This window comes from Sinohyriopsis cumingii, chromosome 6, assembly GCF_028554795.1.
Source record: "Sinohyriopsis cumingii isolate HCF-2022 chromosome 6, ASM2855479v2, whole genome shotgun sequence".
NCBI classification, from domain to species: domain Eukaryota; kingdom Metazoa; phylum Mollusca; class Bivalvia; order Unionida; family Unionidae; genus Sinohyriopsis; species Sinohyriopsis cumingii.
The window spans coordinates 54,833,838-54,850,849 of record NC_142966.1 but is presented as its reverse complement, the minus strand read 5'-3'; the positions used below and the strand labels follow the sequence as shown (position 1 = coordinate 54,850,849).

Below are 17,012 nucleotides of genomic sequence, written 5' to 3'. Positions count from 1 at the left end.
AAAAATCTGCTGAATCAAGTTTGTGGACTGAACTGTCTGCAGTTTTGGTCATTCCCACACATGTACAACAACCCCACCCCATTTCATCTTAACACATCTATTTTCTTGCTTCAAATCATTCACATCTACACAGGAAACTGTAATAGTGATTGGAACAAACCATTTAAGTTATAGGGGTGGAAATACTGGCTAATATAATCAAGCAAAGTCATAGTTATGAAAGAAATATTTCATTGAATACTGGGTTTATTTTATTTAAATTGTTCTCTATGTCCTTTAGAGAATGTCTCAACATTTTGAAGGATCTCACTCTGAACCCACACAATCGAATGGTTTACTCCCAAATTGGGTTCAGGCAGTTTACATGTACAAACACCTGCTGAATTCTCACTACATGAGGAGGACAAGGTCAATACCTTTGACCTTCTGTATGAATTTGCAGCTCAAGCACATGTACTTTTCAAGTGTAAATACAGGTTTCTGTTTAGGAACTCTCATTGTCTGAATTACACATGGTATTGATGGTCAGAAATAAGACCCTTTGATTACATGCAGAAAATATGAATGTTACAGTAAAAAAAAACATGAATTTCATAAGTCACACACACTAATCTTCATGAATGATATTGCCTTTGTTCCATGCAACGTACCTTGTGATATAAATGACTGTTTTCCCAATCTAAAACTTTTTCTATTGAATGCCTTGTCTGAAAAGAAAGAAAAAAAGGTAGAAATAAAACATATGCACCTTCAAAATCAATGAAAAGGGTTACTTTTAATATATAATTTATTCCGATTGATGCTTTTTTGTTGTTGTTGTTGTTCTAGGGTTTAACGCCATTTTTCAGCACAAGATAGGCTATACATGGCGGCCAGTATAACTGGTGGAGGAAGAACCCTGGAAAACCCAGGGAAGAACCACCGACCCACGAGAAACTACTGGCAGGCTTTCCTACGTACCCACACTAGCCGAGCCTTGGACTCAAACCCACACAGACAGAGGTGAGATGGCGGTGATCCGTAACAGTGAGCGCTTTAGACCACTCTGGGCCCCCTCCGATTGATGCAGAAAGTCTGCTAATTATACCCACTTTTGGGGGGAAAAGCTGGTACATTAGTTTTGTACCTACATGTGTATGTACAGCTGTCCAACATGTCCTTTGTAACTATTTTTGCTTTTTGTTACCATGCATGAAACAGTGATCAAATTTGGTATGTGAATTCCCTTGAAAGTGTAAGTTGCAGGAAGGTTTCAGAATTATAAACTACCCCTGGATCCACAGACCAGGGTGGGGGATAAAGGGGAGCCAAAATTAGGACCAACACCAAAGTACATCTTCAAGGGTTTCAAAGCAATGGTCTTAGAGAATATTTTTCCATAGATCTGAATCATCCAAGTAGTCCCTTCGCTCCCCATGACAGGAGACTCAGGAGTCAAAAGTAAAAATAGGGTGCCATGAAACAAATTTGGTGCTTTCCTGGCCAATTCAAATATTCTGATATGGTTCAATAAAAGAATTTTAAATTGGCAAGTGACTCCTAACTAAAGATCAGATTTGCATTTAGATTTCAGACTTCCAGTGTGAACCAAGTTTGTGGAGACCAGGACTGATCAAACAAGTCCTGTCAAAACAAGCAAAAATGTGACCATAACCTGACCCGTAATTAACTTAATTATAATTGTTCTTATATGAAATTCAGTTACAAATATATGGGAATCTTGCAAATATGTGCCAGCCTAGTTCCTCTGGTTAAAATACTTCAGTCACCAAAGTGACTGATTTGTTACACATTATTAAGCTACTGATACATCTACATTAATAATGTGGCATTATATGTCCTCAAATTCCCAGATCTCTGCATAAAATTACAGTAAATCAAAATATTTTTAGCAAACATCAAATTTCAGAGAATTCACATAATTTATTTTCTCTTAAATTTCATGACTGCTGACTATTTTACAATGAATAGATGTATACAAGATATATGCCAATGACCTGGACAGACAAATCTAGAGGGGCCCTGAGTGACCAAGTGATCTAAAGCGATCCCTGTTCTGGATCACTGCCATCTCACCTCTGTCTGTCTGGGTTCGAGTCTCAGGCTTGGCTAACGTGGGTACATGAGAAAGCCTGCCAGTAGCTTCTCATGGGTTGGTGGTTCTTCCCGGGTTATCCAGGGTTCTTCCTCCACGGTTATACTGGCCACCATGTATACCCTATCTTGTGCTGAAAAATGGCAATAAACCCTACAACAACAACAACACATCTGGATGATGTCAGTGGGGTCATAATAATAGTAGACTGTTTTTCATGTGCTCACTATCCACAGTCATTAATGCTATACCACCCCAATTTTATACCTTTGCCCACCTGTAATTCACAAAAATGTTATGTCACTAACTTGCTTTAATTAAAGATTAACAAAAATGTAGTGATGATAATATAGTGACTTACAGAATATCAGTGATTAGATATCAATTAATTTGATAGTCACTGTAAATGGTCAAAGGCCTAATTTGTATGACCAATTCATTTATTCTTCTGCATTACATCTAACATAACAACTCAATTTTGTTTCTGTAATTATATACAGAAATTACTGTAAAATATGGATATTTAATCAGCTGTTTATATTTACCAAATTATGGGCCTTGAATGGATGTCTAATTCTACAGGTGAATCTTTAATTTTTTCTGGCTTTTTTTTTATAAATGGACAAGACATGTAAAATGATTGCAAGAAGTTGCATCACATAAAAATAACCATACTACAATGACAGGTCTCTGTACTTTGTCAGAGGTTTTGTTTTTCAAATATTTAAGTAGATGAATGAAACCTTGATATTAGTTACTAATTAAATGCAGGTGCTTGGTTGTAAAATGGGACCAGACTGAAATACAATGTTGAATAAGCAGATGGTTGCTGTGTAAAGGTGGTCATTTTTGGGGAGTTTACTACATACAGTATATACAAAACTACATATCTATTCCATTTTGAGTTTTCTAATTAGAGATCTAATGGGTTCTCCCCCCCCCCCCACTATACCAGCTCAGAACAAAACATTAATGTTGTTTTGTATTTATTACATGACCTCTCTTAACACATTGAAGTTTGAATATAATCTGCAGCACCTTGGAACTTAACAATTTAGATTTCATGACTGCAAGATAAGATCACAGTGTAACTTGATGGGGCATGCTATATGGTGTCTTTTCCTCTTTGAACAAGTAAATTTGGTTTTAAAACTAGGCATGGATATCAAAGATTAGAAGATTTCAAACACAGAGTCATGTGATGTTTTATGTAACAAAGACTACAAGAATTATGCAGTCAGCTCCATAATTCAAGAACGTTTAAAGTAAAGTAACTGTCTGGTTGATTTAGTCTGAGCTCAGTAAATAATATCAAGATGAAATGGATCATAATTCTAAAGTCATCAATTCTGCATTTGCAAGGCTGTCATACACAGCTCTTAACTAAAATATAAGGCATTAATTTGTCAATATGGACATCTCCAAATGATGATCATAATATGTATAAAGATTCATGGCAATCCAAAACAAGAGTCCCTGGAAGGGACTGATGATCTAATGGTCAAAAAGGATTTCCAAGAGTCCACGGCAAGGCTATTTTTTCTTTTTAACTGGAGAGTGTTGAAACCAACTCTTATATTCTTCAGTAATAAAAAGATTTCTAATTAACTGCTATGGTGGACATAATGGATTCTATCATCATTCTATCAGCGTTTCATCATACACATCGGTGAAAACAGGCAATGACTGTAACAGAAATCATTAGCAGCACAGAGATTTGTGAACATGTGCAACTTCATCTGATGGTCATAACATGTAGAGTTTCATTGGGATCCATCAAAAACTGTCCGACTAACTGCATTTGTAAGACTATGTCAAACACTGAATTCGGCTGCAATACAAAAAAGCAACAATAGGAGGACAGTAATTTGTTGATATATGAATCTTCAAAAGATGATAAAAAGTTTCATGGTGATCAATTAAAAACAGACTAGATGCATTCACAAGATTCTGTCATACACTGCATCAGGTAAAAAGTGCAATAACTCTAACAACAATTGCAGAAGCACAGAGATTTGTTGATAAGCACATATTCACATGATGATTGTAACTTTTCAGAAGTTTCACTGCAATCTACTGAAACTTATGAGACTAGCTGAGTTCACACATATTACATCCAGCTGCATATTTCTAAAAATAGTCAATATGTTCAGCTGTAGATGATGGTCATAACAAGTACCAAGTTTTCTTGCAATCAATCAACAACTCCAGAACTATACGCATTCAAAAGATTCAAACACACTACTGCACTCAGCTGCTAGACAAGAAGGACGATAACTCCAACAAAATTTTCAGGAGCAAAGTGATTTGTTATTCATGCACATCTTCAGATGATTAATCATTTTGGGTGACGACCCAGATTAAGTTTTTGGCGTTAGCATCACGAACCATCTATTGCTAGAAAAACTATATGGGTAAGAAATTTAAAATCATTAAGGGTGTTATCGATGACCAACTGAAAACAGCATGGCGATCCTGTTTTGGGTTATGAACCATGGGTTATGAAACACTGCTGTAAGACTTCATGTGGCAGTCTAATGAAAAGTGTGAGACTAGATGCATCTGCAGTACTGCATTCATCTGCAACTCCAAAAGACCAATAACTCCTATGAAACTGTGGAAGCTCATTTAGCAATCCTTCAAACTGTGGGACTAGTAATGATAAGAAGATTGTCTTTCAGCCATACAGATGGATGGACGGACAGGCACAGGATTCATGTATACAGAATATGTATTCAAGTTTGGTCTTTTATAAACTCTGTGCTGATAAACAAAAAACTGACCCCATGCATGAATCTTTGCAAACTGACCCGCAAATACAGCAAGGCTTTCAAGTTATATTCTCTCCTTATTTTGGGGGCATCTTTTTTTACCTGTGCTCATCATTACATGGAAGTTAAAAGCAGAAAAGCATTTTCCATTTTATAGTGATACAGCTACCAAGTTCATCAGAATTCTAGTAGTACTGGAGTAATATGAGCACACAAAACTTAAACATTAATATTGGCAGCCCAACCACCACCCAACTCTCTCTCAACACCAGTCAGCACACTAAATATGATGAAAAATTGTTATTTACCACTTTACAGATAATGTTGTCAACCAAGTTTAGTTACAATCAAGTGAGTATTTTATGAGATATGGGATTCTTTTCTTCTTTCTGAAATGGCACGAAAATTGATTATTTGCTGTCTTTTTGTTCCTACATCTCTCTTTACCTATCAGTCTTTGGGTATCTATCCTTTTACCCATCTCTCTCCCTCTCACTTAACCATTTAACTTATTTAATTTTAACTCAAACCCTATCCAGTGACAGCACTGTGTCTATGCACATAAATCAAAGTTTTTTATAGTTCCAGTCTAGGTGTGAGACACAAAATTGAGTCAATCGTTAAAACTGAATACAGAATCAAGGGAAGGAAGGAAGATTAAATGGATATCTAATATAAAACTAGTCACAGGATGTATTTAATGTCACTTGAAAAGTAATATGGCTCAAATGACAGTTTTTCTCACCTGCAGGTCAGGGGTTAATGGCCAGGGATTAATAACTGTCACTGGCTATAGACAGATAACTTGACCTATGTACAATATATAATTGCCCAAAAGATATTTTACTTGCAAATTTCAAAAATATCAATTGGCTTCATGGCATAGAGTTTTAAAGAAGAGGATCCTGTATAATATTTTAACAGGCTCCAGACATAGGGCTAATTTTTCTTTGGAACACTTGATCTTTTGGAGGCCTTACCCTTTTATTCAAGCAGACAACAGGCCATAACGAACATCCTAGTGTACAGCAGCAACATATACAACCACAGAACAACCATTTGACATTTACGGGTAACGCTTTCCGTAACACACTGTTGACTCGAACAACAGTTGCTTTGTACTCTTCTGGCGCTACCTGAAAAAAGAAAACATCAGTCACGTAGAAAATCTGCCTTGCCATCAAGTTTGAGAGATTTTAACTGACAATTTAAGGGGAACTTTATTCACTTAGTGAAAATAACAAAAGATGTCTCTTGACTAGAACTTTAATATCTTGAGAAGAAGAAAAAAAATTTCAAACTTAACTCTACAAATTGAATATCTGATGAAAATGGACACTGAAGATGTCACTAGCATTCTTAATATCATTGCTCATCTCTACCATGAAAAACTGCCGACGGTTTAAAATCAGGTCTTTTCCTATGGCACTAACTCTCTTAAAGTAACAAGGCTATATGATATCTGAGCATTCCGATTACTATGGAAATAAAACCAGACACCATTAGCAGACTTTTGGTAAAATGATAATATAAGGCACTCTGAAGAATTAGTGATAACAGGATTTTAGATATGATTACTGTGGCAGCCATACTGGATGTTTACAGGACATTTTCATTTAGAATGAACTACACATCATAAGAAATCTGTTGCTGGTAACACAAATATGTTGATATGACCATTAATTCTGGAGGAGTATGTATAAGTGTTTCAAACTGGTTGCCATGGCGGTTCTACTGAATGTCAGACTGACATCATTTTCATTCAGGATTGACTTTGTATCATTTGAAATCTTTCTGTGTAAATGTGTGAATTTCCATTCTTCAATAGTGCCAACATTTTCAACCTGTCTGCCATGGTAGCCATATATGAAGTCAGAGACTGACATGACTTTCATCTACAACTCACTAAAGATCATAATTAAAATTCTGATGCAGACAATATTTTTCAATATGACTTTTCATTAAGGAGGAGTAGGAATAAGAAGATTTTAAAGATGGCTGCCATTGTGGTGTAATTGGATATCAGTCCAGTACCATTTTCATTTATGACCAACTAGACAACATAAAAAATATGTGATGTGATTTGGATTTCTAATGTAGCTTTAACAATTCTTCAGTCATATCGCTACAGTGTCTGCAATGTGGCAGTTTATAATGATGTCTAGCACTGGGGCATCGTGCCGCAGACATGTAGCATGATGTGCCACCCAATCACATTATCCTGACACCAGGCCTACAAGTCCTAACACTAAACTCTTAATGATGAGCGCCAAGTGAGGCAGCTGTTAGTACCATTTTTGTAAGTCTTTGGTATGACTCGACCGGGGATCAAACCCATGACCTGCCACATCTGAGTCTGACACTCTAACCACTAGGCCACCGGAGTGGTCAACATCAAAAAAGCGAAAACCCAGTGTCAATATGACTTTCCATCTAGGAAGAGTAGTGATAACAAGATTTTCAAGGTGGTCACCTCAAGTCAGATCAGCACAATTTTCATAAGTCTTCTGGTTAAACCATCCATGCTCATATGACTTTCTGTTCAGAAGAAGTAGCAATAACAAGATTTTCAAGATGGCTACAATGGTAGCCATACTGGATATAAGATTAGCACCACTTTAATTTAGGTCTAAAGAAGACATCATAATAAGTGTTTGTAAAAACCCATGCCAAAGAGACCAGTCATTCAGGTGGAGTAGCTGTAACAAGATTTGTAAGATGACCAGTGGAGGTAATATTGGATGTCTGGGCAGTACCATTTTCATTTAGAAGCAACAAAAATAATAAGTCCTCTGGCAAACACACCATGTTGATATAAATTTCCCTTCTAGAATAGTAGTAATAACAAGATTTTCAAGATAGCTGCCATGGTGGCAATATTGGACATTAAAATCGGCAGTCTTCAATTATAACCAAAAAGTCATCATAAGTAATCTTGTATTTCTATATGACCATCCATTCAGAGAAAATAGTGATAACAATATTTTCAAGATGGCCATGGAAATGTGGCAGCCAAAATGGATGTCTGCACAGAACCATTTTCATTAAGAACCAACTGCCATGACAACCCTCTAAGTAGTTCATGAAGAGTGGTAATAACATACTTGAATTCATGGACAAATGGATGACTGACGATGGACAAAAAGTCATCTGTTGTGACTAGAATTTTTCAGTTATTCATCACCTAACTTCTAGATCCTAACAACTACATCAACCTCTCTCCAAGAAACCACAGACCATACTACATTTTGTTGTGTTAACATGGACAAAACCTGGTGATTCTAACACTTCACCTATCTAGTATGTATAGACCAGTAACAGTGGTGTTATCTGATGAGAAAATCTCTGTAGGGCATGCGAAGGGGCACATGGAATGTATAGCATAACACCAACAAAACCTGGTGACTGCCACTTTCCACCTATCTAGTATACACAAAACAGTGACATAGTTGTCATACTGATTTTAGACAAAGTACCTGTCATGTTGTTTAGCCATGTTTAATGCTAGCCTTTGTCAATCTAAACAGTTTGGGGAATCAAGACCGTCATGTCATCTTTAATAAAGTATTAGGTAGTTATTATGTGACAAAACAATTATGTGACAAAACAATTATGACACCTAATGCACTTTGATTCCTTGGTTGTTGTTTTTCTTTTAAAGTCAAAATCATGCTTCTTTTTTATCTATTTTAATGAGCTCAAATGTCAAACAAGGCAATAATCTGAATTTAAAGGTGCTACCAACTTGTTGTGTGAGGAACTAAGTAAATTTTGCTGTTTTATAGAAGAACAAACATCAACTGCTACAAGTCAAAAAAAGACACACATAGCCAAGCTGATGACACGGACACATGCATAAAAAACACAGCTAAGAGTTAGATAGTATTATGTGCTTCTTGGCTATTTCTTGCTGGTTAGCATAACCACAATACAAACATTTTTCAACAACTTTATGTTTCTGAAGGTATGTTTTACTTGAAAATATGGACAAATTTATCGAGTTTGAATATATCCTAAAATCAGGAATAAATTCAAAATACATCAAGAAATGTTACCACTTAAGAATCTATGATGTTATGACTCTATGGTCTTAAACTAAGTAATAGAAAAGAGCAAAAACAATCAAGTTTTGTAAATTTCAACAAATAACTTATTTCCCAAAAACACAAAATAAAAATAAACAAAATTAACTTATAGTATTGTGAATTAAATCCCAAACAGTTCTAAAAGTTCTATCACTAGTCCAAATGTATGAAATTCCAAATTAATTTCAGTGGTGTTCAAAATAAATTCCAGTACTGAATGTGTTGATGTGCCTGCAGTCTCAACTATGCAAATGTGCCAGTGGCCTGGACTGTGATGATGTGCTAAGGCTTCCGATTTATCACAATAATATAATCCAAAATGTTCTTGTCTGAATTCTCTATAATTCCAAATTAATGTTCCAGTCCAAGAATTTAAATGAGTACTTTGAAATTTCAGCGAATACCAATCTGAATAAAGAAATCCATACAAATCAAGAACTGAACACAACAATAAGAATGATCCTGAATCATATTTTAAAGCAAGAGTGAGTAGTTTTTCAAGTACACAAGATTATATACCCCTCTATTTGACCTAGGTTTAAATTACTATTTTATGAAAAATACTCTGTCACTTAATGTAATTTTCTATTCTAGAAATTTATAAGGTCAGTATCAAGACTATAAAAATGTTTACCATTAATAATGATCTGTAAATTTATTCCACAATCCTAGAATTTAGCTATGTATTATGTTGTTTACAAAATAAATGTCACTGGTCAGGTACACTATGAACTTAATTTTGGACAAGGACAAGTACAAAATACAGATATACATAAATACAGTCATTAAGAAATGCAAAAAACAATGCAAATAAATATACATCACTTGCATAGCACTATCAGAGATGAGTTTCATTTTTATAATGCTCATGCAGTAAAAGTGTTCATAAATCTTGCTTAGGCTAAAATGGTTTTCCTGTGATTTGTTTTGTTTGTTAATTATTTGTAAAATGTTTAATTTTAAATGATATTCAAACTTTTGGGAACCTCAATAAGCTGAAATGTACCCAATGACAAATATTTTGTTATTCACTTGTCGATAACAGGTGACTTTTTATAAATCTTTTGTCCTGCTGAATTTATTACTTATCAATGAATTTAAGTACATCATGTAGTATATAAACAACTGGCATTTGCTATCTTGAGTCACTCTGGTATTTTAATATTCAGCAATTAATTTTACAGAACCTTACAATTTCAAGAAAATATTCTGTTTCTTTTCTGCATCTTCTAATGGAACTCGGAAGCTAAATTTTAAGATGACAAATAAATGAAGAACAGTAGTGCAAGTTTTAATATCAACAAAAATATGAAAGCTTAGAAAAATAAACCTAATATATTTTTCATTTACAGGGAAAGCAGACATATTGCTAGTAATGCAAAATATTGTTTTTATGCTGATTGCTGTAATTTGACTAAAGAAATTCACAATTAATGTAACTGTTGAAGTATGACAAATCCAAAATGTTCTTTTATTAATTTCCTAACTATTGAAGAACTGGAACTAATAACAACAAGGATATTTAGTTTTTGCAAAGACCTTCAAAGATCATGATGAAATATCTTCTAATATTAATCTATTCTCAGCACAACCAGCAATGGTCCACTTGATATGTATCTAGTTTCTTCATCAATCTCTAAGCTTTCAGTGTTCTAATTTAGCATTATCTTGAAAAGCAGTATTATAACAATTAAACAATAAGCTGTATGATGGAGTCTTACTGATTTTCAGAATAAATTATTTACTTTTACCTGTGAGGTATAAAACCAAGTGCCAGCATATCTGCAACACCAAGTGACCTCTTTGATCTTTACCTGCCAACTGAGGCTGATATATACACAACAAGGTGACAGCTGTGAGCACCATGCTATGGCTAGGAGTTCTGATTTTTCAGTACGCATGTTGATATATGTTCTTTTGAGTGCTAGTTGCTGAAGATAGCCCTAATGATATCTTCCATCAAAATTATTCACTTTTTAAAATATAACTCAGTTGTGGAAGTAATTGACTGATCAGACATTATTTCACATACTGGCTGTAAAGCGGTCAGAAATCTGCAGTAGTTTGACTTTTTCACACTTATGTCCTGGATAAGCCACTTGAATATTACCCCTAGCCCACTGTTTCCCTTTACCCTCATTTGCATTTCAGAGAACCCCAAAGTTTTAGTCTTACCCCCAGTTTTGATTCCAAAGTTGTTTTTTTTACTCAGTCTGCCCCCCCCCCCCAAGTTTTGACACCAAGGAGAGTTTTGACTCTCAGTCTTGCACTCCTAAGGGATACACTGCCCTAGCCCAACCAGGAATTTTATATGCCTGGACAGTGGGCTATGAGATCTGCTAATCCCTTAAACTATACGTACACGAGAGTTTCATACAACAAAATTTTTCCCTAAACCAAACAGCTTTCCTTACCAAAATATAAAATTACAGCATTAGCGAAAAAGTGATTTTTTAAGGCAGAAAGTATACACACTTTTATCGATGGTAGATATGACCACTAAAAAATAAATCAATAGAATCAATTTAGCAATTTTTCTCCTGTTTGTTGATGGATCAACTGTAATGTTTTATTATACTGTACTCACAATCTGATAAAAGACTAAAATCAGGTCTTTATAAATGAAAATGAAATATGCAAAATTCTTACCTTTGCAGCAAGACCTGATGGAAACTCTGTATCAAACCTATTATTGAGACCAAATCTGAAACAAAATATTCAAAGTCATTACAAAATACTTGTGTCACCAACACTATTCCAGTACATACTGTAATGTATTCTCGGTGGGTTTATCTTTTCTCCGACTGCATGAGGCAGATCACTGATTAACATGCAACGATATAAATAGCTTAAAACTGACATTTCTTGGTATTAAACCATGCAGTAATGTTTGGTCCTTAGCAGGGGGGGAAAAAAGAATTATTTGAATAAAAAAAATTTCTGCCTGTCCAAAATATGTGAATATCTACTTTGGTCTCCACCTCTTTGAAATGTATGATATATTTAAAAATGATATGGGTCACAAGTCTCTTGGATCTTTAAAATATGTTACCATTTCTGGCAATTGTGAGATAGTGCAGGAAAATTTAGAATGGGAAAAAAATAAGCTTTTCATTTCAACATCATTTTTCACTTTCAAATTGTATCTTCTTACTTCCATAAGAATCTGCACTTAATTAACAAACATCATGTTTTCTTAACATCAAGGCCCTCATGTGTAGCTGAACTACATCTTCACATATTTTCTCAGGATATTATCATTGAAAGTCCAATTAAGAAAGATGGTCCTGGACAAAGAAAGCTTTTGCAGCTTTCTCCCAGGACAAAATTTATTAAATCTGATAATATTGTTGTTTTTCATTCCTAATCAGATTTCTTAAAAGGATTTTTAAAAATGGGAACCCTGAGCAACATTTATATAACAACTGTAATTATGGAGAATTTGGAACTGCAGACCAAATTAGACTCAGAACATGGAGAACACAGCTTAAATGAGACTTAAATTTGTCAGAAACTTTTAACCTGAGCTGAAAGTCAATTCTGACTAATGTAAGACAATGGGAACCCAATTATAACTGCAGTATGGTATTTATCAAGACTTTAAAAAAATGAAGCAGAATATTTAGTACAATTGAATTGTTACGCAAAACAAAAAGTGCATTTCCTATCACCCGACCAGCCCTGTTTCTCACTGCCGACTCTATCACTCCCCCCCCAATGGTAAAAAAAATCACAAAATTACAATAAATATGTATGTTTTTAAAACAAAAATGACGTGCCTGTCCTAATTTTAAAACCACTGCAGCAGGAACCACATGGGGGTAGGGATTCACCCAGTAATTGCTGACTGATAAATCAGTGGGAAACCTGCAATCCCAAAAGCAGTGTCTGCCACTAGAATTTGATTAGGCATTTGAATGGACTTGATTAATTCTTTTTAAAGGATAAATGGGAAATGATGAACCTACTACAACAGCTGTATACTACTGTGAATCTCCCATAGGGGTAATACATTTTAATCCATTCAATATATTTTTATATTAATTTAGACTATGGATTATGCAGTTTGAAATTTTTAAAAAAATCTATTATCTTATGTGCCCATAGTGGAGATCACAAATATCATGCTAGCCATGACACTGGGTCTATGGTAGTCCTACATGTAAGACATAGCACATGTTGATTTTGTTTAGGTGCTATGTCTTACTATCCAAATAACAACCCTGTACCGTGTGTTCCGATGTCATTGACATCAGAATGAGTAATCAAAGTTTCAGGAACATCTCACACACTTGGCAGCCTATATCGACACTCTTCCACTAATTTACGTGTAATTAATATACTTACTGTACTGTCTTTATCCTGGCAGAATGAAAATATGATACTAGCAAATGGATGCATTTTCATGTTCTGTTCACATACATTTGAATTTGTTGCAATACGACAGTAGTCAAGGTATGCCGAAGTAAGTTCAAGTAGGTACATGTTGGGGTAAAGTTTCCTGAATGAAACGAACCGTTACAGTTCCAATAGGCATAATATATTTTTATTCATTTCGTTAAAGAATAACATTTCAACTTAACCCATTGCGGCATTCCTAACTTTCATCGGTTTCCAGCCAAATGAAATGTTGGCCAAAGAAACTTGAAAATAGGTGCATTTCTTTTGTGAGAATTTGAATTTATTAGAGAAAAGACATCAGAGTAAGTAAAGTCTGACTAAAACATTATGACTTTACTTTGTAGAAAAGCGTCGTTATTTTAGTTGTAAGTTGTTTGAAATATTCCTGAAAATTTGACTTTCGTAATGATGTCAGTCGACATCAAAACATGCTACACTTGCGCCGTCAGTTAGGCTGTAAGACCTTGACGCCCACAATATAAATAACAAAGTCAGGTCTTACATGTAAGACTAGGTCTATGGCGAATAGTCTGGATTGCTTCAATGTCTACAATGACATCATGATTTATTCTAAAATCACAAGGGTGTACTGTATTCTTTTTCTACATGAATTCATAATGGAGACTCGGTGATAAAAATTGGTCTACGCATATGGATTGTACCTGTCATTGCATGCACTAAGTGCTACATCAAAATGAAAATGCAACTTGCAAGCAACACTGTCAAAACAAAAACTGAACACTATCCTGTGCATACATAACTTTTAAAACAAATCATTATAAAAAAGTAAATTATGTAAATAATTAGGTAAACAACATTATCTAGGCAAAGGAAAATTACTTTGACTTGTTCGCAATTCACCCACCCACCCCATCAAAGCAGTTTACAAAAATATGCAGTAAGCAACAACAGTAATGATCATACAATCTGTATGTTACATACATTGTTACGTTTCCCCCTCCACGTATAACAATAGGATCTGGAACCGTGACCAGTAAATCGCTGGAGTGGCTTTCATCGTCACCTTCTTCATAAATTGTGTCGAAATCTGCCATTGTTTTGGTCTAGAAAGGTTCACGTGTTGACGTCAAGACAGACACATATATTTATGACGTAGCCCACAAGTACTCATTACCGGTAGAACAGGTGCTTTGGTTCTGTTGTTGCTAATGTAATAACCTTGACAACGATCGAAGATGGCGTTTATCATCGAGTATTGGACTTCACTTTTGGTGGGCAAACTTACAGGAGCGTATTAAAGCTATAAAGAGAAAAAAATCTTCTAACCTATTTTGAATCGTGCTGTTAATATACACCTCAACACAACTATCCTGGTGTATAAAACGGAGCGCTGAAGGCCAGAGGAAACTCCCACAATGTGTATTACTAAAACAGATAGACGTAAAATGTATATAACAAGATAGGTATGCCAAAATGTATAAAAATATTAATTTTAATTTTTACAAATTGCACGAGTAATCATTAATTGAGGATTCAGGAACAACTCTTCCATAATTGTACGGATCTGATTTATTAAGTTCACTTCGAGCTTTGCAAGAAATAACAGTCATATTCTAAAACGTTTTACATGTCTTTCAGCGATTGCATGTTATTTGCAATCTGATGGAAGATTGCAGGTGACAGAGTCAATGATGTGCCGTTTTGATATTTATTTGGCATCGTATTTTTGTGTACCAAAAATGATTTTTATCATATCAAAAATTAATAAATAAAGATGTCCATGGATTTGAATTTAATATATATTTTCAACATAAATTTTAATTCATGATGAAATATGCTCGAATTTTTTACATATATTCGAATTTAAGAAGTCAAACCTACACTACAATTCGTGATATCACAAATTCAAATATACTGATATCATTATTTATTATCTGACATCATAAATTCGAATATATGATATCATAATACAAACTTATGATACACACATCATCACTTTTATACCAAATGTTTCCTGCAAATATCGACAGCTAAAACTCTGGTAACTCTCCATGATCTGGGAATAATAATAGGTACAGTCCATACACTATTTAAGCAAAGCGTTGATAGAATGCACAAATGTCTATCTTTGATCAAAATATGCTAAGCACCCTCATTTGCATACCAGTAATGGACCAATGCTAACTGAAAGCGATGTAGATATTATTGGAGGTGGGGGACTTAACAACGTTATAATTATTCATGCGCATTTGAGCTGAATATATATATATATATATATATATATATATATATATATATATATATATATATATGTTTAAAACTTTCATTTTTTTCAGGTTATGTTTCACCTGTAAACAATTTTTATTGAAGCAATAATGAATTTCGAAATGCCTGAACATATGTGCTGGTGCAGATAGATCAATGGGAAAAATACTGAATTTTAAAAACTGTTATGTTCTCCCTAATTTTTGTCATATTTTGTAAGGTGGCGCTATACAGTTTCGCATTTTGCATAGGGTTAGGAATTTAAAGAAAAAGAATGTCCCCGGCTTTCCTCACTGGTTATACTGGCTATTTAAAAAAGACCTTGTATATCTTAGGTATAATGCAAAGAACCTTTAATTCCCTTTATTTTGGTGTATGATTGATGGGTGTACTATGGGTTATAGAGTATACAGCTTGGCCTTACTTCAAATGTGCACCTTTCAAAAAAGTGCTAGCTCTACTTGGTCATTTTCACTTCCTGAGCTTCAGAGGTCATTTGTATAAAAAAGAGCCGATAACTTTTTTTACATTTTATATATTTGGTAATTCATTCATTGCACTTTCAGAAGCTGGTATTGTCTAGTCTGGCAAAATTCATTTTCCCTATTTTAATAGCTGCTATGTATAGTGTACTTTAGACTAATTCAGACTGATTTTTTAACACAAGGGAGCAGTCATTTTAGTTAGCAGTGTGCTTAAATCATGTAAAATTTCCAAAAGTACAATATCCAAAAGAAATATCATCCACATTACATTAATGTAGCATAGAGGTATGCAAACATTCTCTCCACTGTGCATGTTTTAAATGCGAACTACTTCACCTTACATACGTCACTCTCTCAAAAGTACTTATTATCTGGTGAGCGCCACCATAAAGAAGATGTAGGTATTATTTTTTATGATTTAATTATGTTTATATGGCTGAAACATTTAAGTCGCAAGCATCAAAACAATCCTTATGAATAATTCTCCTGCTTTTTTCCCCACAGAACAGTATTTATGAGTGTCAGAGTCTCTAACAAGTCCAGCCCCCCCCCCCATGATAAAAGTGAGCGATTTTAAGAATGCACATTACATTTTGTAAACATAGCAACCAATGTTATGCTGAATGATAGGAACATGAAACTAGCCAGAATTATTTCTGAGATATCAACAATGAATTTTACAATTAGAAAAGGGAGGTAACTCATCAGCTTCATAAAGGTCAAAGGTCAAAGTGTAAAATATTTGCCTATTGTTTAATATGGAAGAAGCGAATTCACTTTCTCATCATTTATTTTTTTATTTCATTGCAAATAAATGAAAAGAAACATTTTCACCATATATTTCTGTCACTTATTGCAACAGTTTTAAATTTAAGTTGACTCTATTCCTATATTCTAAGTCTTCTAATTTCCCCATAATTAAGGTCACTACTCACACAAACATACCTCA

General features: G+C 34.4%; 1 protein-coding gene across 1 annotated transcript in view; it reads right to left on the bottom strand.

Annotated features, from left to right (window-relative positions):
• The window catches only part of LOC149796961 (cysteine-rich hydrophobic domain-containing protein 2-like), a 44,454-nt gene extending 30,024 nt beyond the window's left edge, over positions 1-14,430 (bottom strand). The window contains exons 1-4 of the mRNA XM_089961644.1: positions 14,295-14,430; positions 11,601-11,655; positions 5,847-6,002; positions 651-707 (exon numbers count right to left, since the gene is read on the bottom strand). Of these exons, the coding sequence (XP_089817770.1) occupies positions 651-707; positions 5,847-6,002; positions 11,601-11,655; positions 14,295-14,407 (381 nt within the window). The 5' untranslated portion in view covers positions 14,408-14,430. The remainder of the gene's footprint in view (positions 1-650; positions 708-5,846; positions 6,003-11,600; positions 11,656-14,294) is intronic.
• Between the last annotated feature and the right edge of the window lie 2,582 nt (positions 14,431-17,012).